We start from the raw sequence: 22542 nt of genomic DNA, 5'->3' as shown, positions 1-22542 counted from the left end.
TTCATTTAAAAGGGTAAAGTTAGTCTGTAAAGCAAACCCTTCCTAAAATTTAATGTCTACACATTAGCCTTGCTTTTTCCAAATTTATTTTTTTTTAAATAATAGCATTATATTCATTGTATTGTAAGGAAATTAAAATTAAATCATAACATCTTTTTAAAAAATGCACTTGGGTTAATATACTATTGAACTGCAGTCAATACTCTTGAGCTCCAGTCTTGCAGTGTGCATCAAATAGAAGAGTTTATATCCCTTATAAGCAATGATGTTGAAACTCTAGCTGCCGTCTTTATTGATTAAGGAGACAATGATGCTACATAATTTACTTTTAATCTCTAGTGTACTATTGAAGCTCTGACATGATAAGAGCAGAGGAAGTCATCAGTTGCTCCACCTGTAACTCAACTGTAAGATTCAAGTACCTTAGCTGTATTTTGGAAAATATTGATAAACACATTTAGATTGGCCTGATATTTAAAGCTGAGGCCTGTAGAAGTTTAGCTACAGAAATGAGATGTTTTTTCATTATTTGAGAATAATTTGTCTCCTACTTTGCATCCTCTGAAGTGAAATAATATATGTATATAAAAGTGGCAAAAATGGCCCTTTGGACCATAAATCTCCTTAAGTTAAAATTTATTTGTAAGTCATTTAATGCTCATTGTATAAAATTCCTTTTAATCTAGAAGCTAGTCCTTAGTTATTTTTTTTGGAAGGGGAGAGAACAAAATAAACAAACTTGAATATGTTCACTAAAATGTATCTGTAAATAAAGTAACTAAGACATGAAAAAATAAAAATGCTGACAAAGCTTGTAATATACTGACAGTCCGTGTTTAAACAATCATGCAAATATTGTCTAATACCTGGAAAAAAAAATGCTTAAGATCTAGAATACTACTGGAATCTGGTATGTATTGTCAGCAAATGCTGTAAGCCAGTTGTATGTTTTGCTATAAGAAGAATGTGAATGTTAAGTAAATAGATGGAATAATCTTAATTAGCTACAGGAAAAAGCCTGATTTAACCAAGAATCTGCTCAGTGCTAGTCAGCAATTTTAGAATTGTACAGTGGATGTTATTAGGATGATTTATTTTGCAGACTTCAGTAGAGAAAAAATTACTTGTGAGCTAGTATTTTTAATTAAATTACAAATATAAGATTATAGTTTTTAAGAAACCATTTAGCCATATTCTGGGTTTTTGGGACTGCATTGCACCACACAGGTGATGCTTAACCAGCTACAAAATCTTTCTTCAGAGACCAGCTCCTAATGCACCAGCTCTATGTATTGCTCTCCCTTGTCTCTGACACAGGAGATGTGCTGATAAAAATCTCAGCGTAGCTGGAACATTGCTTTGTTCTCCACAGCATGATTAGAGTAGACTAAGTAGATTTTACCAGAGTTTCTCTGGGATCAAATCCGTGCTTAGCAGCTTAAGTATCAAGAAAATGCACAAGTGGTTAAGAGACAATCGTCCAGCTCTTTCTTCATCACAGCTGCACTGCATACAGAAGGGGCAACACAGAAAATTTAGCCTAAAGTAGAGTTTTCCCAGAATGTCAAAATTCTATGAAAACTTATGTTTGAAAAAACATGCTCAAAAGTCTCTTTCCTTCACAGAGGAATGTTATTAAAGTGAACATCTTTCAAAATTCATCTTAAACTTGAACGCATAAAAGCTGCCCCATGATTTTAATAGCAGTCATCACTAGTAACAGTTTCCCTTCAGTGATGCTGCTTGAATATACATAACATTCATTTTGGATGAAATGTTTACCTACTCTTCTATTACTTCTAAGACTGTGAGGTGGAATGAATTATCCCTTTTTGTGGGTTATGCTGAGTTATTGTATAATTTTAGTTACTACTGTAAGCTTTTGGCAGAGAAAGGCAGAAGTAGCAAATACTTGCGCATCTAAATAATTCGTTTCTGGCCTTAATAAAAATGATGAACATTAGAGCTGTGGTAAGCCAGCTGAATGGAATGAGAATAGGGCAGTGGAACTTGCAGTCAGCTCAACATCGTCTAGGATGATAGTGGCAACTGGGATAGCTCAGGCAATGGAAAACGTGGTTAATGACATGGGAAGCATAATAGACAGGCACTGCAGCATTCTGAGATGATGGTTATTCCTGCATCTTCCGGGTTATTCCTCTGGGTTATTGGGCCCAAATCATAGTTCTAGCTATGCAATGGAAAGGGAACAAAAATCTGATTGGATTCAGTGCAGAGCCAGCAGAAGCTGAATTAGTGGCATGTGAACGCAGTTGTACCACTCCCAACACCTGTTAAAGCCATGAAGCAGCACTGCTGCTTTGGCATGACTAGCACCAGAGCTAGCAGATCTTTCCAGGCCTGACCTTGGGTGTCACTGCTGTGTGTTTGCAGAACTGGGAGTGTTAAGGAACAGGTTGAGAGACACCTCAGTACCTTGCAAGACCTAACTTGGCCCTGAAGCTGAATGCTGTGCTGATGCTGTTACCTCTGTTAGACCTGAGATGATTCTTGCAGAGCTACTGGAATTTCTGAGAGCTGCACAGCTCCTAGCAGACAACAGCTAGACAGCTCTGAGCGGGCTGGAAAGGACCACATGGAGAACTAGCCAGCCCACCTCCATGTCCCAAAAGGGAGAAGATACTGGGACCGCACAAAGGTGGTCTAGAAGTTGGAAATTTAAGCTTTCTTATTGTGCTATTGCACTGAACTTACAGTGTTTTGATTCTGAGTAGACTAATTGTAGGGTTCAAGAGGAATTCCTCCGCTCCCCCCCCGCCCCATGAGTTGGATGTGCAGGGCTTCACAAACTGGCCATAACTAGAGATAGGACACAGGGAACAGTTCTGCTACTAGTACTGAAAGTCACTTATGTTCCTGGTTGGTTCATCTTGTCCACAAAGTCAGGATTAAACAGACTGTTGAATTTGTACTCATTTTGATCCAGAGCAGTTTGGCTGAGAGCTATGCAGCTACACTGCTAGCAATGACCTTAAACTTTTCTGTCATCTTCTTATCGCTTTTGGTCTTTTACAGTATAAAGCTTAAATTTGTTAAAATACTGTGAAACATTTTGTGCTTTATGAAAGGTGGGAGCAGGTATCCCAAAGTGTATCTCTTAGTGAAATGCATGTGCTTGTGTGAAAGGGATGGGTTTCAATGATACAGTCACTTCAGCCATGGAATTGTTTGCTTTCCTGTGTTTTAAAGTTATAGCTGTTCTTCAGAGGGTTTCAGACAGTGTGGAGTAGTGCTAATTCCTGTTGGCTGTATTTTCAAGATGCCTAATGAGAAAATTCAAGAACGCTGTAGTTGGGAGGTTGTCTCCTGGCATAGTTTTCCTTCCACCTGTTTGGAACTTCTCTCACAGAAAACTGTACATACTGGATCAGTTTCAGTGAATCAAAATCATTAATTTCCTTAGCTTCCTAGTAAAGCCCATTCATTTTGAAACCATCACTGAAATATAATTTCTTCAGTAACACAAATATTGCATTTTATCCTGGTGAATATTAAAAAACACCCAAGACCCAAATCCTTTTCAAACCAAAGTGTAATATACAACCACATGAACAAAATGCTGTGATCAAATTGTAGCATTTCAGTTTTACTTTGCCATACAGATAATATAGTCATAATCCGAGACCATCAAAAATATGTAGCTCTCCCTTTTTTTGAAATGTGTAGAATGAAATTGCTCGGGAAAGCATCTTCTGCCACAGTTGTTAATGCTTTTTTTTCGTACTTACTGAGAAACCTCTATTTACTGCAGCTGTGTCATAACTGAATAACATTAATATTTTAATTGGACTTTTTAAGGTTGTGCTGTGTTAAGGTTTCATCTGCTCTCAAGTCAGCTTGGAATTTATGAGGCTATGGCTTTCCTTAAAGAATTTCCCTAGGTGCTTCACCTAGGTTATCTAAAGACATTAGCATATCATTTAGTTGCCTGAAAGTTTAACCGACATTTCGTTGTTTAAATGTGTAGTAGGATTAAAGACAATATCACATCAAAAGAGTGAGTTTTCCCTTCGTCTACACGTTCCACCTCCTACTCCCTCCCCTTTCTCCATGGTTGCCTAAATTGGTTCTCAATTTAATTCAGATTGAAATGACTTCCAGTCTCTGAACAACAAAAAAAATTTCAAAAAGTAAAGATTTAAATTGAAAAAGGACCCTGTCGACTTTTCCCATCGGAATTTCTCGACAAAACGTGTCTGGGATTGACTTCCCTTGGCTGCGTCAGCGCAAAACACCCCTTGAAAAAGTCTCTCCAAGAACCCTTCGTGCATTCCTAAAACCCACATTACCCGTGACTTTGAAACGCTAATTTCAGCCTAATCCAATTAGGCTAATGACTTGCCCACCACCATGCAAGAAAGCTGGGACAATCTCCTTGAGATTTTCCTGCCTCCCAGACTTGCACTTTCTTCGTTGCATCAGGCTGGCTCTAAACAGCAAGAAGCACAAACTTTGATTTCACTGACGGGAAAGGGTCTTTAAATAGGCGGCTGCTTAGAAGCCAACCGTGGCTTGCATTTGAGGAGACATTACAAAGAAAATAGGTGAAGGAGCAAAGCATATTTAAATATCGATGACGTTTTGTTTTGTCTGTGTCTCAACAATGTAAGTCTTCAATGGGGCACACAGAGCACATAAATGTTAGTACGATCGGCTGACACCACGGGCGTGCAGGGATGCAGCTTTGCTCCGCTTATCCAGAGCATCTCTGCGCCTTGATCATTTATAATAAAGATCGCAAGCCCAGAGTGGAGAAAGGTAGCCTGGTCTCCTCGTAAAGGGGAACTGCCCGAATTCTGTCCAAATGTTGTGAAGTTGTGAACTCAGCCTTATTTTTAAGTGCTGACCGAGAGAAGATGAGGAAACCTGAATGTGTTCAAGCCAGGCTCTGTGACCGTCATCTCCAGTTTGATTAAGTCAGAATCTGGCAAATTTTCATGTTAAGCAATTACTTACTTGGCTTTCTGCATTTTCTGAGCTTGCATGGCACAATTACAAAGCAGACTGGAAATTCTCACTCACAATGTTAAAAATACTGAGCTGCAAGATAGTAGAAAGCCTGACATAGAAGTTATATCAGACGACTTTATTTTACCTTTCACGGACGGCTAGAGTTAAGCTTGTCAATAACACCAGTTTTTTTTTTCTTTAAATGACAGATGTTTCCCACGTTTGTGATTGATTGTTCTATTTACTGGATATTAACCGATTTGCTTATGATGTGTCAATCTGACGTTCTTTTTTTATTCAAGATTGTTCCCAGAGATATTTTTCTCATTTCACTTTCAGACTCAGCCTTTCCCGCTCCTATCGGAAGGAACAGTAACGTTTGGGTTTTTTGGGGGGGTTTGGCTTTTTTTTTTTTTTTTTTTTTGGTGCGGCTGTTGTCTTGAGAGGACGGTGATCTCAATAGTGTGTTGCACTAATTCCCATCTCCGGAGGGCCGGGGGGCAATGCTGTCTTTCTGCAGGGAACTCGACGGCGGGGAGCCGCGCACTGGCGCGGAGACCCCGACGGCAGCGACCGCCGTCCCCGCGGCAGGACGCTGTGGCGAGGGCATGAATCATCACGAATGGGACTTTCACCGAAACAGCGCTCGTAAGCGACTGAGCAGGAGCCCTGCCCGGTACTGGGCTGTACATCAATCCCTCCCGAGACAGCCATTCGACACTGCTGTCCGTCATCCCTCTCTCCCTGCACCCGCGGCGGCACTGCTGATGCTGCTCCCCAGGCAACCTCGGTAGCACCGTGCCCGCCCCGGCCGAAGCGGTGCAGACCGCCGAAAGACCCATTGGCCCCCCTGGCCGGGGGTGCGCGGCCGAGCCCCCCCCCCCCCCCCCCCGGGCGCTGCGCCCTCGGGCCGCCGCCGCTTGCCTGCAGGTGGCGATAAGCACCCCCGGCGCCATCCGCCCTGGCACACCCCCCCCCCCCCCCCGTCCGCAGGCAGCTCTAGGGGTGTGCGGTGCCTCCCGATCCAAGCGGGCAGTGCCTGGCCACAGAAAGCCTCCTCCCGCCTCGCACACCCCGCACAAGGCCCGGCGCCGCTCCAGAGGGGAAGCCCAGAGCCTTCACTGCGCGGGGCGGAGCTGCGGGCAGGAGATTTGGAGGGGGCGGTGGTCGTGGGGGGAGTCGCGGTGGGTTTCTTTGCGGTGTCCCTCCAGCGGGGAGGGGGCGGCAGGGAGTGATGGAGACCCGCGCCCACCCGCCCGGTCCACCGGCGGCTCCGGGGGACGATGGCGACCCAGCGAGACCCCCCCCGCGGAAGGGCGGGATGGAGGGGGGGACGGAAGGGGAGGGGAAGGAGGGAGGGAGAAAGCGAGGGGAGAGCGGAGAGGCAGAGCAGGGAGGAGCGGCGCGGGAGAGCGGCGGAGCGAGGGGCAGAAGCTCGGCGAGCGGCGGCGGGAGGGCCGCCCCCGCCACCCGGGGCTGCGCGCTGGGCAGAGGCGGCGGGGATGGGCGGGCGCGGGGCGGCTCCGCCAGCCGCCGTCCTCCGAGCTTCGGCCGCCTCCTGCCGAGCTATATAGGGGAAAGAGGGGCGGCGGAGGGTGGGTGCCCGGCGTGGCCAAAGCGCACGGTGCGGCGATGCCTCCTGCCAGAGGAGCGCACAAGTGACCGGCGCCTCTTCCCATGCCGTCTCCTGAAGCGACACCCCCGTCCGGCATGGATGTGGCCAACAACACTACCTCCCCAGAGCGCTCTCCCGAGGGGGCAGACGGCCCCGGCTTCGCCGAAGTGTCCCTGGGCTACCAGCTGGTCACCTCTATGCTCTTGGGCACCCTCATCCTGTGCGCCGTGAGCGGCAACGCCTGCGTGATCGCGGCCATCGCCCTGGAGCGCTCCCTGCAAACCGTGGCCAACTATCTCATCGGCTCGCTGGCCGTCACCGACCTCATGGTGTCCGTGCTAGTGCTGCCCATGGCGGCCCTCTACCAGGTGCTGAACAAGTGGACGCTGGGGCAAGTCACCTGCGACATCTTCATCTCGCTGGACGTGCTGTGCTGCACCTCATCCATCCTGCACCTGTGCGCCATCGCCTTGGACAGGTACTGGGCCATCACGGACCCCATCGACTATGTCAACAAGCGAACTCCCCGGCGGGCCGCCGTGCTTATCAGCCTGACCTGGCTTATCGGCTTCTTGATATCCATCCCGCCCATGCTGGGCTGGAGGACGCCCGAGGACCGCTCGAACCCCGACGCCTGCACCATCAGCAAGGACCACGGATACACTATCTACTCTACCTTCGGCGCTTTCTACATCCCTCTGCTCCTCATGCTGGTGCTCTACGGCCGCATCTTCAAGGCAGCCCGCTTCAGGATCCGCAAGACCGTCAAGAAAGTGGAGAAGAAAAAAGTCGCCGACACCTGCCTCACCCTCTCCCCGGCCGCCGTGCAGAAGAAAAGCAACGGGGAGCCTGGCAAGGGATGGCGGCGGACTGTGGAGCCCAAGCCCGGTGCCTGTGTCAACGGCGCGGTGCGGCAAGGCGAAGACGGGGCCACCCTGGAGATCATCGAGGTCCAGCGCTGCAACAGCTCCTCCAAGACTCACCTGCCACTGCCCAGCGAGGCGTGCGGCTCCCCGCCGCCCCCCTCCTTCGAGAGGCGCAACGAGAAAAACACGGAGGCCAAGCGGAGGATGGCTCTGTCCCGGGAGAGGAAGACTGTCAAGACCCTGGGCATCATTATGGGCACCTTCATCCTCTGCTGGCTGCCGTTCTTCATCGTGGCGCTGGTCCTGCCCTTTTGTGACAGTAAGTGCTACATGCCCGAGTGGCTGGGGGCAGTCATCAACTGGCTGGGCTACTCCAACTCCCTTCTCAACCCCATCATCTATGCCTATTTCAACAAAGACTTCCAAAGTGCTTTTAAGAAAATTATCAAGTGCAAATTTTGCAGGCAGTGAAGCCCGCCGCTCCGGGACGGGGCAGCGGGGTCTCCTGCCACTCGCTCTATCCGCCTGGCGCCCGCCGCCGTGTGGCCCCCGCCCAGCCCCTCTCCAGCGCCGACATGAGGGCGGGGGGCTCCGGCAGTGCGCCCGAGTCCCTCGCTCCTCCGCCCGTCGGACAAGCCCCGCGGGGCAGGGCAGGGCTGGGCTCCACCGGGGGCGGCGGGGGGATGCTCGGGCCGGGAGAGCTGCGCGGCCAGCCTCGCCTCGCCTGGCCTCGCCGGGGCTCTGCTGCCGGGCGCCGGCGCTCCCGCCTCCCTCCCTCCTCTCCATCATTCTGTGTAGACTTAGGGTTTGCAGGTCCTTGCTTGTGGTCGCTATAAACCACGGTGTCTGCCCGAGTAGCATCGGTAAAAAACCCCACCCTATGCAGAAAATCGCCGTGTTGGGCGATTTTCTTGGATTTATGAGGAGACGGCGGGGGCTCAGAGTCCGATCTCGGTCTGGCGGTGTGAGTACGGAGGCTCAAGGCGACTCTCTGAGCGGAGGAAGGGGTTTTGGGCTCGTTGCTTCCCGGGCTGTGAAACCACCAAGGGGATTTTCATTCGGGGAAAAGCGACCGTGTTTTGTGACCTTACAAGGTACTTCTAGCAACATACCCCTCTGCGTTGCGTGTATCTGACCGCTCTCCTGCTATGCTAGGACCTTCCAGTTCATCGAGCTTCCCTTCGTTACAGCGCGGGGAGGTGATGGGGCTTAAACCCAACCGCACGCCTCATTATATGGAGATATTTTTTTTCAAATGCCTTTGGCCGAGTGTTTCCCGCCAAGAAAATGCTCGGCGCTCTGCGACTGTCCCTGAGTTCACCGCGCACGCAGCGGTGCAGGGAGTTTAAGCAGCCTGTGAAGTAGCGTTTCTTTTTTCTTTTTTTTTTTCCTTTTTAAGTCGCTTGAAAAATTATTTGGAGACTTTGGGGATGCTTCGGAGGCAGCCAGCTGCCGCACATTTTGCTCGGGGAAAAAAAAAAAAAAAGCAACCACAAACAACAAACCGAACCAAACCGATCAACCAAAACATTGCCATGTGCTCCGTGGCAGTAGGGGAGGGGCCGAGAGCATCTGCCGGCGGCAGCGGCAGGTGGCGAAAGCGGCATCTCGGCGCAGCCTGGAAAGGGGCAAGCTCTCTCCTTCCCCGGGCCGGCACCGGCGGGGGTAAGCACGACCATCCCCACAAGCTGAGAGGTACGACCAGAAGCAGGCAGTGCCACTGCGATACCAAGGGCAGAGAGAGCCAAGCCTGGCCTGACCGGTCCCCGCGGCGGCTCCGCAAGCCTCTCCTCGCAGACGGTCCCCCCTCTCCCGTCAATCCCAATTACTTGGCCCCAGGAAACCCGGGGTGCTTCCCCTTCCCCGCCTGGCCCGGGGTTGGAGCAGGACAGCAGGACAGCCTTGCCCACCCCACAGTCCCTCTGCCTGCCACCCTGCCCCTTTCCTGCCGTGCCCCTGGCTCTCCCGCCGGCTGCGGCCGGGACCTGGGGCCGCTCTCGGGGCGGGGCGGGGGGGGGGGGGGGGCGCGGAGAGATGGCACCGGGTTGGGTACTGGCACTGCGACGGCTGTCGCGTACCTCTGCGACAAGCTGCCTGAAATGAATGCTTGACCAAATATATATATATATATATATTTTACTGTTTATTTTTGTGCAATCTGTGTTACCTGTAGGTAAAAGGGAATGTTGAATCTGTGCGTCACGTGAATGTAAGTGCCCAGTGATTTCTGAACTTCAACCGCTTACATTAAATGACAATAGTGCTTTTAACAGCCTCAGACACATACCTGATTTTCTGAAAATCTTATTTGACCTCATTTTCGCAATTAAAGTGATCTTTGATCTTATCTCCTCTTTGATCACGCCTAACCACGTGTGTCCTCGATATTCCTTAAGTGCCGGAGTGGCAGAAGAGTCAGCCTGCAGCGATTAGAGAGCCGAAACTTCTCCTGAGTACTTGCTTATCCTGTGACTTTGGGAGCCTCACCCGCTGGGGGTGCGAGCTGGGCAGAGCCGCCGGACATCCCAGGGCAGGGGCGGGAGCGGGGAAGGGAGCGCACGGCCGCGGGGGACAACGCACCTCGGTGTGGCGGGAGAACTGCCGCGCAGCGGGGTTTGCTCCTCTCGCCGCCGCTTCCCCAGAGTCCCGCCGACTCCTGCAAGTGCGTTTCTGCATGTTTTGTCCTTTTTTTTTTTTTATTTGCAAACCTTCCTGCAAACTCCTCGGCAACGGTCCCAGCTGGCAAAGCGTGGCCCCGCACGACAGGCCACGCAGGATCCCTCCGTGCGCCGCGGGGACTGGCGCCTGGTTCCGAACCGGGGCCATCCCGACTCCGCCGGCACCTTGAGGCAGGGCCCACCCGTAGCCGCATCAGGCAGGGTGGCAAGAGGGGTGCAGCTCCTGCGCTCCCTTTATCTGCTTCCCACCCCCACACTGCAGGGCGAGGGATGGCGCGAGCACGGGCACAGCCCCCGAACCCGCACCTGTGGCTGCGAGATGCCCCAGCCGCCCTGCGTGCCTCCCGGCTGGGGCGGGAGCAGGGGGAACTTCGGCCCTCGGGAGGGCAAATCCCTCCGGCTGGCACAGCGAGGCGAGACGCGGCTTTCCCCGTCTAGCTTTGCCTCCTGTCTCCCCGTGCGGGCGCCCTCTCCTTGCAGGGACAGGACGCTGGGGAGCGGCCCCGGACCCCTGCTCACTCCCCCGGTCGGAGGGTCCGCGGAAGCGGCGCGTAGCACTGGCACTTCGGTGCCAGCCACCGCCAGCCTCTCTGCCTCTTCTCGGCTGGTAGAAGAGCTCTCCGGCGGCTCTCCGGCCGGTCCCCCGGGCAGCCGCGGCGCCCCGGGTGGCTCTCACCGCATCCCCCTCCCGGGCTGCTCCCCGGCCCCGCGGCGCTGCACCAGCCGCGACGGAAATACCGCCCCTGACTTCAGTGGGGACAGTATTTCTCTGAACAGTTTTACATTTCTCACTCTCTCTGCTGTGTCTTTTCTTTTTTTTCCTTCCTTGTATTAAATTCTATTATGTGGGGGAAACGGCCTGCTTTAAAAGATGGGACTTTTTTTGTTTCTGTGCTGTAGTTTTCAAATTCCTAATTTGATTTGCTCTAAGATTAAAAAAGAAAGGAAAACACCCACAAAACAACCAAACAGACGATTTACTGTTTTTAAAGGAGAAATCAATACTATATTAAATCAATATTTGTGGTTAGTTGCAGTATTGTATTTGCTTCATTAACAAGCAACCTCCTCACAGTTTAGAGAGCTTCATTTCAGTTTTAAAAGACCTATGAAAGCTGCAGCAATGAATAAAGAAAAATCCAAACAGAAAGCAAAAGGTTTTATGTTTTAAACAGAGCCGCAGAAAACTGAGTTTTAACAACTTGAGTCGGTTGTGCAATACCAAAGATGGGCATAGATATAAAGGCTTTAACCTTTTCTTCCTTTCAAAATGCTTCTTTAGACTGCTGTAAAATGAGAAGAAAGTTGCATAACTTTGAATTTTCTCTGCTCTGTGGCTCTAGTCCAGGCTGAATTTGGGTCTGAATCCACATCTGACGAGAAGTATTAGCAGAGTACACTTACACTGGCCAACTGTACTTGCGGTTGGGGCTGGGGAGACAAAGGGGTAGAAAAAAGGGGAAGACGTGCTGGCAGAATCTATATTGGATCAAACTGCAAAATGGATTTTGTGACCATGCAATTTCATCTATCTAAGTAGAAATCTTCCCCATAAAATGTTTAAGACTACCTACTTTTCCCTGACATTCCCATCCTGACAGAAACATGCTGTAGGTCTGGTAGAAAAAAACCAACAGCATCCCCCAAACAAATGTCCCCCAATCTCCTCATAGTTATAACTCTGGTCTTTAGAATCTGCAGTTGCAAACATTGCTAAGGGCAACATTGTGAATCTTACATTAAAACACATAACCAAGAAATTCATCCCTCAGAGAGAAGAAACAGAAAAGGATGTCAGGAGTGAATTTCTATTTCATAGCTGCTCAGAGAAGCATTTTTGACAGTATGGGTGACTATTACCTCTTCGGATATGGCTGGAGAAAATCCAAAATGGCTATCATGTAGCATGCAAACAGTCCTCGCAGGGCTCTGCGAAATCTGAAACCGATCACACCTCTCATACTTTCAGAAAAATACTGTATCTTCTGTATTTCTGGATCTCAGCCCAGGTCACCCTGCTTGGATATATGTTGCTGTGATCCTCACCTTATCTTGCTGCCTACAGCTGAGCTCGGGTTCTCTCTGAGTAGCCAGTGTGACTTCCAGCCACAAAGAGGAGCAACTCTGCAGCATGAAATTCTTTCTGTTGGACTGGAAGCAAAAAACTTTTGGTGCATCATACTTTCCATAGCAAGAATGTAGTCTAAATGATTTGATTTAATGGGGTGGCTTCTAGACTTGGGCAGTGAGTGACAGAAGATTTGTTGGTGTTTTCATACCTTGCTCAATTAAGAGAAAAGGCAAATGCTCAGGCATGCAAAGGACTGGAGACTCAACCCTTACAAACGCTTACATGTGGCCACAAATCCCAGCCTTGCAGATGTCTGTGCCAATTTAGTTTGGCAGGCTGTCAGCGTTGTCCTGCAGAATGTAGATGAAGGACAGGAAACAGATGGATTACAAAATATTTTAAAAATTACTAAACCTGAACAAAATCTGATAGGACTACAAAAAATGAGAAAAAGGCACATGACCATCCAGATGGTTCTTGCAAGCTTCACAGACCTGTTGAAAATACTGAGGGTCCTCGAAAGGAAAATAAAATATTCTTACAAACAAACAAATTGACAGACAAATGAAAAAGGCACAAGCGTCTTGCGATGAAAATGCTGGTCAGCGCAAGCAGAGGTCAGTATCTGCTCCTGCTGTAACAACATTTTGTTTTGTTGTTTGTATTAAACAGTACTTGAAACATCTTTTGCTATTAGGCAGAGTCAATATAATCCTTCCAAACTGACTTTCACATTTCAGAGCTATTTACACCCACTCTACTGAACCGTAACTTACACACAGAAGCAATGAGGATGATGTAAGCTAAAGGTGTTATCTGTGGCCTATTTTAACTTGTACCTTGTTCCTACTTCTTGGCATTCCCACTGCGGTTGGTTTGGTGGGCGGACGTAGGCCTAAAAGCATTCTGTACAGAACGGACTGGAGGGAATATTATACAGTATACGCTATACCATTTCACACATATCCTCACTGGGGAATGTCATGCACAATCTGATCTTTAAACTGAAATCTGCTTGGTAGGACGGAGTTGGCTTATACCGTAGTCTTTTGTTCAAGTGGCTCAGAAGGAAAATGTTATTTTTCAGTTTGTTATCTAAATGGCTGGTTGTGATTTTAAACTAGCCAGTGACAAAAGAAAATAGATATAATGGTCCTCTGCTTGAACTGCTATGGTCGAAGCATAAGTCTTTTGAACCAAAGTGAGTTGTGAAATATTTGGGAAGTTATTAAATTTGACATGTAAACATTATGTCTTTGAAGTCAAGATCTCAGTAGACATTTATTTCTAGGCAGGCTTTGGAAAAATGCTACCAGATGAAGTGAAGGTGGCTTGGATTTGAAGAGAGACACACGAACCATCAGATACAGCAACTGAACCCTGCTCAGAGGTGTTTCCTGGACTCAGGTTTGGCTGCTGCCTGTCATCCAGACACTGATCTCAGGCAGAGATTGTGGAAAACTCATGTCTAGGCCAGATGAAATTCTAGGCTGGGTGTTGCCTTCTAATTGGTGGCCCTTTGGCTTCCATCTCCTTCCAGCCTCTTTCTCTAGCTTCCAATATGTGGTGAATAACATGGGCAATTCATGTGGGACTACGCCGGTAAAGTCCCTGGGGAAGAGCTGCCCATGATAGTCTTTGGGGGTTTGCCCTGGAGGAGTGTTTTGGCATTGCAGTCTCTTGAAGGCAGGAAAGGAGCAGTCAGAAAGTGAGAGCATTCAGGCCAAAGAATCAGCTCAGCCTGCTTTTGGAGAGGAGGCTTGACACTCAAGAGCAATCTCAGAAATTTCTGCTCCTGAAATGGAGACAACTGCTCTCACCACACTGGGTAGATTATTGTAAACTTCAGGCCAGGCCAGTGCTGAGCCAGAGGGTCTGATCAGCTTAAACTGCCCATCGACAATTTCCTCCAGCACACTTTACTCTTTGTCTTTATTGTACCCAGTCCTAAGAGCTACTGCCAGTTTTGTGCAAGCCAGGCAGGTGGCTTTTCCTCCTGCCTTTGAATGCTCATCCACGTGCTCTCTCTCAGCCTCCGGCTTGAGCGTTGGAACTGATACGACTGAGTAAGTGGCACACATGTGTGAGAGGTTGTGTCTTTGTCCCAAACAGCCTCTACTGCCTGAGCTCCCTGGAGTGCCTGTGGTTCTAGCCAAGAAGAGTTGAAAACTGCTTGTTGTATCCACCAATGTCATTCATGCTTTCAGGAGAGCCAATGTAGGTGGGACAGTAACACACTTTTGGGTTGGGCTTGATTCACTACTTTTGATGTCCAAGAGTGTGCAATGTTTATAGACTCTGGCTTTTTCTTACCCTTTAAGAGGGGAAACTATCTGTAACAAATCAGCAAAGTCCATCTAACTATAAAACAGATGAGGAGATTATCCTTTTTGATAGGAGTTATATTTAGGATATACAGATATTTTCTTTAATATCATATTTATTTTTGTTCCTATAATGCACATTTGTGATTAGATGGCAGCAGACTTGCAGATAAAATTGGGAACTCCCAGGTTCAAAGTTCTAATACCCTGTTTTAGTCATTTTATGTGCAAAGGAAGAAACATCCAGATAGAAAAAAAAAAAAAAAAAGGCAAGAAATTCATTGGATCAAGTCTGTCCCTTGAAGAATACTGCTGTCTTCAGAAGAATTGCAGAAGGCATGAATTTAGTTTATTATGTCTTGAGTCAGCTGATACGCTACCTTATTTTGTCATAGATCAGTGCTGTGCATTTAATCAAAACACCATACAGGTCAAAGAGGCAGTTTTTCCCCACTGTACTTCATTTACAGACACCTATTGTGAAAATCCTTGGGTTAGGTGCCTTAAAATGCCATTTTCAGTAGCCCTCAGAATTGATTTCCCCCCTTTCCTGTAGGCAAGTCAACCAATAGCTCAAAATTGCTGGGAAATTATGGTGAGATCTGTCTTTGAAGCCTCATTTTCTTCTGCATTTCCATAAAACTTTAAAAAAACCCCTAGATTTGCACAAATTCTAGTCTGGCTTCAGCAAGGGAAACAGAGGGTGACAAGCACTTCCTGTCTTTCCATCAACTGCCTTACATAGCTGTGACTTTTTTAGTAGAGACAGGCAAAACAATGCTTCCCTATGGAATTTAAGTAAATGTGTGTGGAATGTTTTTGAGAATGTTAAACGTTTTCACAGCATCACAACAGAATGTGATCTGTTGTAAAAGGTCACTGTAACAATATAAAAAGAATGTTTAAGTTATTAAAATGAAAGACAGGTAACATCATGTCTTACCTAGATTTAATCATCTCTTTTATGAGCCATGCAGTGGAGAAAAATGTTTCAAGCAATACAAAGTAGCAGCTGTGTTTAGTGACATGATATAGACACAGTTTATGTCCTATACTACATTGCTAATATTGACATAATGAAATCATGTGAAAATTGTCATGTAAAAGGCACTAGCCACATTCAGAATTGAAATAATTTACCAATGTTATAGAATTTTACATTATCTCATTAAAAATGTCATGTATTTTATACAAAAATGGTGTTTTGGCTAAACTATTTTCTCCCTATCGAATTACTGCCTGGGCACAAGAGCTTTTGAGGCAGCAGTGCTATTTACAGGAGAGATGAGCCCTTCTAGATGTGCCTGTCCACCCCTCGCCCCCTGCAATACCTTTTGCAGGGATATCACCTTAGGCAGCTGTGTAAGGGACCTGCTTTGAGAGCACAATTTCTTGTGCAGTTCCCAGCTGCCAGTAGAATACTGCAGTACTTACCCACTGCTAAGCATTGCTGATGTGATGCTGTCCACAGAAAACTGCATCACTTCTCCTGTGGACTAAGAGATTTACATATGTGAACATGTAATTGTAATAAGTGACAGTATTTATGAAAACTGTGTGCAGAATAAATAGATAAATTACATTTGGAATTAAAGTCCTTTGTAAATAAAAAATGAGTAAGACTTGTTTTTATAAGCTTTTTATTTACTTGCAACTTCCAAATCAGTCTAGCACTGCCCTATGAAACATTACTAGGTTGCTGAAGACAAAGGTGATAACTTGCTAAGAGAAAAAACTGACAGTTGATTATGGGGTAATCAGTAATGCATCTGCATGGCAACAAGCAGAGAACTTCAATGGCATTCTGATATGTCACACAGACCTCTTTTTATTTTACTCAAACACCGAAAGTCCCACTCATCACTCACCTTGCCAGTTCGGAAACATTCTAATTTTCAGTAGCTGTATTTTACCAAAAAAGAAAAAGAAGCAGCAAAAGATAGTGATATATGCCTTAGAAGGAGAAACAATTACATTTCATTCTAAGGACTTCCTTCATATTTTGCTAAATAAAGAGAGAAAAATAAAGTGATGTAATTTCATTCATAATTATGAATGTGAACTTTTACTGCTGTGTTACAAGTAAGGTTGGTTATGGTCAGCATTCTCCTTGTAGGGAAAGCTTCCTATTTCTTAAGCAACTGAACCTTTCCATTTCCTTTCCCTTTCCTTTCCTTGCCTTGCCTAGCCCTTGCCCTCGCCTCGCCTTGCCTCGCCTTTGCCTCGCCTTTCCTTGGTGGATTTTAGGATTTATTGTATACAGAAGATTAGTGGCAGTAATAGTAATGTGAAATAATGTAATACAGAGCAGATTATGAGAGAGAGCAAAATAATTCGTATATATAATCTCCAGGAGAAGTCTTTACAGCCAGAATAAAAATCTGCATTTTTTTCTTCTGTTGCATTTGTAAAATGTACTTGAAGAGTTTTACCATTTGTCCTGGTCTTGGCAGGGATAGAATTAGTTTTCTTCCTAGCAGCTGGTTAGAGCTGTGTTTTGGGTTTAGGATGAGAATACTGTTGATAACACACTGATGTTTTAGTTGTTGCCGAGCAGTCAAGGACTTTTCAGCTTCTCACACTGCCCTGCTAATGAGAAGGCGGGGGCACCCAAGAAGCTGGGAGGGGACGCAGCCAGGAGAGCTGACCCAAACTGGCCAAAGGGGTATTCCATACCATATGATGTCATGCTCTATATAAGACTGGGGAGTGGACTGGGAGGTGGGGCAGCTCAGGGTCTTGCTGAGCATTGACTTTGGGTGGTGAGAAATTGTGCTGTGCATCACTTGGTGTTTATTATTATGGTGGTGGTTGTTGTTGTTGTTATTATTATTATTATTATTATTATTGTGGTGTTGTGGTGGTGGTGGTGATCTTCCTTTTCTCTACTATTAAACTGCCTTTATCTCAACCCACAAGTTTTACTTTTTTTTCATTTTGGATTCTCTCCCCCATTCCACTGGGTGGGGGGAGGCAAGGAGTGAGCGAACGGCTGTGTGGTTGTTTTAGCTGCCTGCTGGGTTAAACCACGACACCAGTCTTAGCAGCCTAATAAATCTACAGTTCTAAAGCTAGTTATTAACAATTATTATTCTGGAAGGCTACTCAGTTTTGGCGTCACTGCTTATGAATAGGGATAGTAGTTGCTGTAATGAAAATTTGTCAGTAAGATTGTAGAGCGGATCCATACCACATGCTGCTTATTGTAAACTTAACTGATTATATCTACTTCTGGATGTTATTCCCTGGGAAAGTGTGCACAAATGAGCCAGCATCTCAAAGGATGTAAGCTTTTCTTCATTGTATTACAGCCTCAGAGAAATCACTTAAATTTAAAGGGTTTGCATCCAAAACCAAGCCCATTGGATTCCTCCCAGAGTGTCACACAGAGAGTACAGCTTGTCATTATACTAGTGGTTGCTACATCCTGGGTCAGAGTGTCCTGCTCTTGAGTTCAAGGCACTGATTACTGCACAGCTGGCTGCCATTCTCCTGCAAAGTAAATTTTAAATAAAACCAGACTGTAAGAGTTGTTCAGGTTAAGACATAGGTATGACAGCTGAAGTACCACTGGCATTGAAGACTGCAAAGATCAATATTAAGGTGTACCTACTATGTGCCTTTTAATGGCAGAGGAAGGGAGAAAACAAAATGTTTCTTCTTCCTTGCAACTTTATCCTTCTTTTCCTGAGGAAGCAGGTAAAAAAGCAAAAAAAGGATCATGTCAGAGGAAGCCTGAGTTCAAAATCTGAAAGTAGCTACTTTTGTTGTATAGCAAAATTGTAATTTGAAATTTAAAAATATGCATGTAATTCAGGTGATTTTGTTGAAAAAAAATTTGCATTACAAAAAAACCCCCAGAACCAGTGTCAGCTAGTTCTAATGGAGATATTACTTCATTACAAGCATGGTGGCACTTTGGACCCCTGTTGATGAAGGGTGTTTGTGCTGTAAGGCTGGTTAGACCCTCATAAGAAGGCAGTCAGAGGGGGTAGAAACCTGCAGCAGTTCCAGTAGAAAATGGATTTTGGCTTGAACTTCCTTGAAAGCCTAAAATACTGATAAAGGGAGTGTTGTTCCTGAAGCTTGAAGATATTCTTGTGATCAGAATCACAAGGCACAGCAAGCAAGTCATATTTAATCCTTTGATACTGGTAACGGCCAAGACAGTCCATGCAGCCTTCTTCCTTTCCTTCTATTTCCCCATCAAAATAGGAAAATTGGCAGGGATCACAATTCCTCTGTTGCTGGTTTGTTTTGTTTGGGTTTTTTGGGGGTTGGTTGTTTTGGGGTTTTTTTGGGGTGGTTTTTGAGGGTTATTTTTGTGTTGTTTTTTTTTTCTTTTTCTTCCAGTGCATACAAGAGCAGCAGAAAGGAATGAAGGAGAATATCAGCACTTAATCCCTGTCCCCAACCAGACAGAAGTTTAATAAAAAATGTATTGCAGCAGGATGATGACATTCAAACATGAAACAAGCCTGGGATACAGTCAGTCTCTGGAAGAAGGAACAATGAAGAGATGTAGGGAACTCCCCTATTGCACTCACCACTAGCATTAGATGAAGTAAGCATCAGTTATCAGACACATGATTCATGCTGGCATTTTTAAAAATCAGATAGAATTCATTTTTTAAAAACATTTTGACAGTGTCCTTCTATATTGGTTTTATATGTTAATGATATAACATAATAAATATTGGGAAGTTAATCATAGCGTGCATAAAACAGGTCTCGATAGTGATATGTGAGGCAAAATGCCTGTGGCTCAGTCCACTTGTAGATATACAAATTTGCATATACAAGATTTTTTGGTGAGAAGTCTCAGGGGGCAAGATGGAGCTGGACATGCTGTTAAAAAGCACCAAATCCTTTCGCCATGGCCAGATCTTTCATTTTAACATTTATGGCCATCATGAGTGGCAGAAGATTTAAAATACCAGGAGGAAGGCTATTCTTATTCTGTTGCTAAATGGTAGGAAAGGAACTATTTATATGCAGTGCCCAATTTTAAGGCAAGAGAGAATCACGTAGTTTAGTTAAATGCCAAATAAAAACCGAGAGTTGGGCTATCTGCCTGCACTGAACCAGGAGCCTGATAACCTCAGTTTTACAACAGCTATTTCTACTGACAGACCTGAGCTATCCTTCAATTGCTGCGTTGGTGAAGAGGAAGCACTGTAAAATTATATGTATGTGTGTATATATATATATACACACACACACTCACACACACATATATATGCATTTCAGCTTTTTATATAGCAATTGTTATAGATGCTCACACTTCAGTTCTCCATGGGTGCAATATCCTGCCGGTTGGAATACATCCCCCTCTTGTATCTGGAGCCGGATCCAGGTAGTCTTTTCCACTTATTACAGTTTGGATAAAGGCTTATGACGGCAAGACTTGGCAGACAGGCAGTCAGACCATATTAATTCAAATGGGTTCAATATAAGTTTGGCTGAACTGCATGGCTATCTGTATGCCAGCAGACGCGAACTCTGATGAACGTGCTATGCTGCCCAGCTTTGAAATCTTACGTTTTTAGTATGAAACTGCTGCAGCTGTGAATTGCACAAGTCAGAAGCTGAATCTAACGGAGGTGTCTCAAAAAGAATCAACCCAGGGGAATTTTTTTCCACCTAGAATGGCGGCTGAACGTAGACCTCACTAGGTTGTATTTTATCACTTCAAGTCAAGTCACCACAATCAAGTAGCTGCTTCACATTGCTGTATCCAGGCTTACTCTAGTGTCTTGCAGCTGTGTAATTTAAAGGTTTAACATTCGTTTAAACCTCCATGTCCCTCAGTTTTAATCCTTGGTAAGGCTGCTATACAGTTCAGTGAAGTTTCTTTGTATGGGATTTGCAGTGCCATGTAATGAGGAGTGATTTGCAAACAGTATTCATTATACAAGGAAAGGTGGTAAATGGCTCGACAGTATTTCCTCCAGGAACACTTTGTCAAATCTGAGCTCTCTGAGCTAGTGGTGTATCAAAAGTGCCCTCCTATACAAATCTAAGAGAGGTCAGTTAAAATGGGCCACTGCAGTGAAAGCTGGTCAAAGCACAGGTCTCTTCATCTGTGTTTTAATACTTGCAGCCTTGGGGTGGAAGGGCACTTTCTAGAGCAGGATGGTATGGAAACTGAGCACTTGCAGTACTTGCCTTCCTTATGCACTTTCATACAGCAAGTGGAGAAACATGTATTACTGGGAATTATTGAGAATTTTTCAATTCTTTTTTTCTGCTCACAGGCTATTATTGAACATACTTCATGCCATTTTGACACCCGCATCTTCCTGGTGCCTTAGCACTGCCACTGGCTTTCAAAAGTCATATTTGGGTACTTTCTCCTAAGCTTTCAATGAACACATTCTGGTTTTGGGGGGTGGCAGCAGCAGATGGGCAGTTGTGGATGGATAGCCACTTTCCTCAGATGCAGCGCTTACTGTTGTTCGAGGAATTGTGTTTTGCCAAACAGTCGCGCAAAAGCTCCACTGATGCAGGTGTTCACCAGAGCTTGTTAAGACTGGTGTAACAGCCACAGTCCAGAGTATGACTGTTTGTAAAAAAAATTTTTTTTTTTTTTCAGAATTAACCAGCTCTGTGTTTCATATGAGTCCTTATTTATGTCATCTTTTTGCTATATAAAACATGCCTAAAATGAATGTTACATTTTCTGTATAAGCAAAACCAAAAGAACAAACAAAGGATTTAGTCATGCTTGATTATTGTTTATAGGTATGTTATCTATACGTACTTGATACCTTACTTCATGTGATGTTTAACAACCTGTTAACGATTTCCCTTAATGAAATGCACATGAGCAAACAACTATTTCTCTTAATTTAGTCTCTTTTCCTGTTTGCAAGGCCTTGTGGGTTGCACTGTAAAAATTTTAAGAGCTTTCAGAATGGGAGCAAGGACAACTGTTACCACTGGTATAAAAATGTACAAACTTTCTCTGAACATTCTTATTAACAAGATCTTATTAGAAATATATAAATAAAACTAAATAAGAAAAGGGAGCAAATCCTTCTCTTACTCTTGGTTATGAAAATGTTGGGGTTTTGTTTCCATCATATATTTCAGATACACAGTATGTTTGCTCAACCACTCCATCCCTTTCTGTGGGTATTGCTGAAGGTTGTTAATGGCCATTTCAGTCAGCTAAAATGAACTGTGCCATAATGAGGGCAGACCAGTACAGAGAACAAGTAAATTAAGCAGCTCTGTCTTTAAGTCTGTCCTTTAATGTACACCTCTCACCCCAACATTGAGCCTCTGTGGCAGGCGCAGCAATGTCTGAATGGAGCAAACACCTGAGCACACCTGGGCAGAGTCACCCTGTGCCTTTGTGTTTGGGCTGCTCACGTCAAGCCTGTGATATCTACTGTCACTCCACAACCTTTATCAATCGAAGCACCACGTAAGACTTTTAAAAAATCAGCCAAGATGGTCTAATTATTTTTAAAATAATCCACATATATTTTTTCCAATGCTCACACTGTAGTATTCATTTTCAACCAAATATAAGCTGGCACACTTTCAATGTTTATTACTTTTAATCTTTCCCAATTTTATTCCTTTCCCATTCACAGGGAGGTTTGTGTGTTTTCATAATGTTCTGCAGTTTTAGCATTTCATAATTTATGGCCCACCAGTGATTCACTGCACACAGATCGATAAATTGCTAGACAGGGACAATGCAGGGCACATTCCGTCTTGTTTTTTTGTAGTCTTGTGAATATATTACTTTGGCTTTCAGAAATGTGTGACCATCAGAATTAATTATTAAAAAAGTAATAGCCTCTACTCTCTCTGTAGATTTCTGAATACAGAATATAGAGGTATTTTGACTTGTTTTTCCTGAACAAATCCAACTGCTTTCTGCCATGAGCATTAACTGACAAAATGAAGCAATTTCTCTTCTGTGAAAAAAAGCATAGAACAAATAGGAAAATCAGTGGTGTTTAATATAGCAGGAGAAACTCATCTAGCAGCATAGTTACAG

At 45.4% G+C, this 22542-nt stretch overlaps 2 protein-coding genes across 2 annotated transcripts in view; one reads left to right on the top strand and one right to left on the bottom strand.

Moving 5' to 3' along the window:
* The window catches only part of RNF180 (ring finger protein 180), a 138893-nt gene extending 133080 nt beyond the window's left edge, over positions 1–5813 (bottom strand). Inside the window, 1 exon segment of the mRNA XM_054809652.1 lies at positions 5519–5813. Within this exon segment, the coding sequence (XP_054665627.1) occupies positions 5519–5813 (295 nt within the window).
* A 588-nt stretch (positions 5814–6401) lies between these two features.
* On the top strand, positions 6402–9731 carry HTR1A (5-hydroxytryptamine receptor 1A). The gene has a single exon (XM_054809138.1). The coding sequence runs from the start codon at positions 6649–6651 to the stop codon at positions 7921–7923; it is 1275 nt and encodes a 424-aa protein (XP_054665113.1). The 5' UTR covers positions 6402–6648; the 3' UTR covers positions 7924–9731.
* The last annotated feature ends 12811 nt before the right edge of the window (positions 9732–22542 follow it).

This window comes from Grus americana, chromosome Z, assembly GCF_028858705.1.
Source record: "Grus americana isolate bGruAme1 chromosome Z, bGruAme1.mat, whole genome shotgun sequence".
In the NCBI taxonomy this organism is placed as follows: Eukaryota; Metazoa; Chordata; class Aves; order Gruiformes; family Gruidae; genus Grus; species Grus americana.
The sequence above is the reverse complement of the archived record's forward strand: the minus strand, read 5'-3'. Positions and strand labels throughout refer to the sequence as shown.

Coding starts and splice junctions, on each gene's coding strand:
- HTR1A (XM_054809138.1), top strand. CDS start 6,649: ATGCCGTCTCCTGAAGCGACACCCCCGTCCGGCATGGATGTGGCCAAC.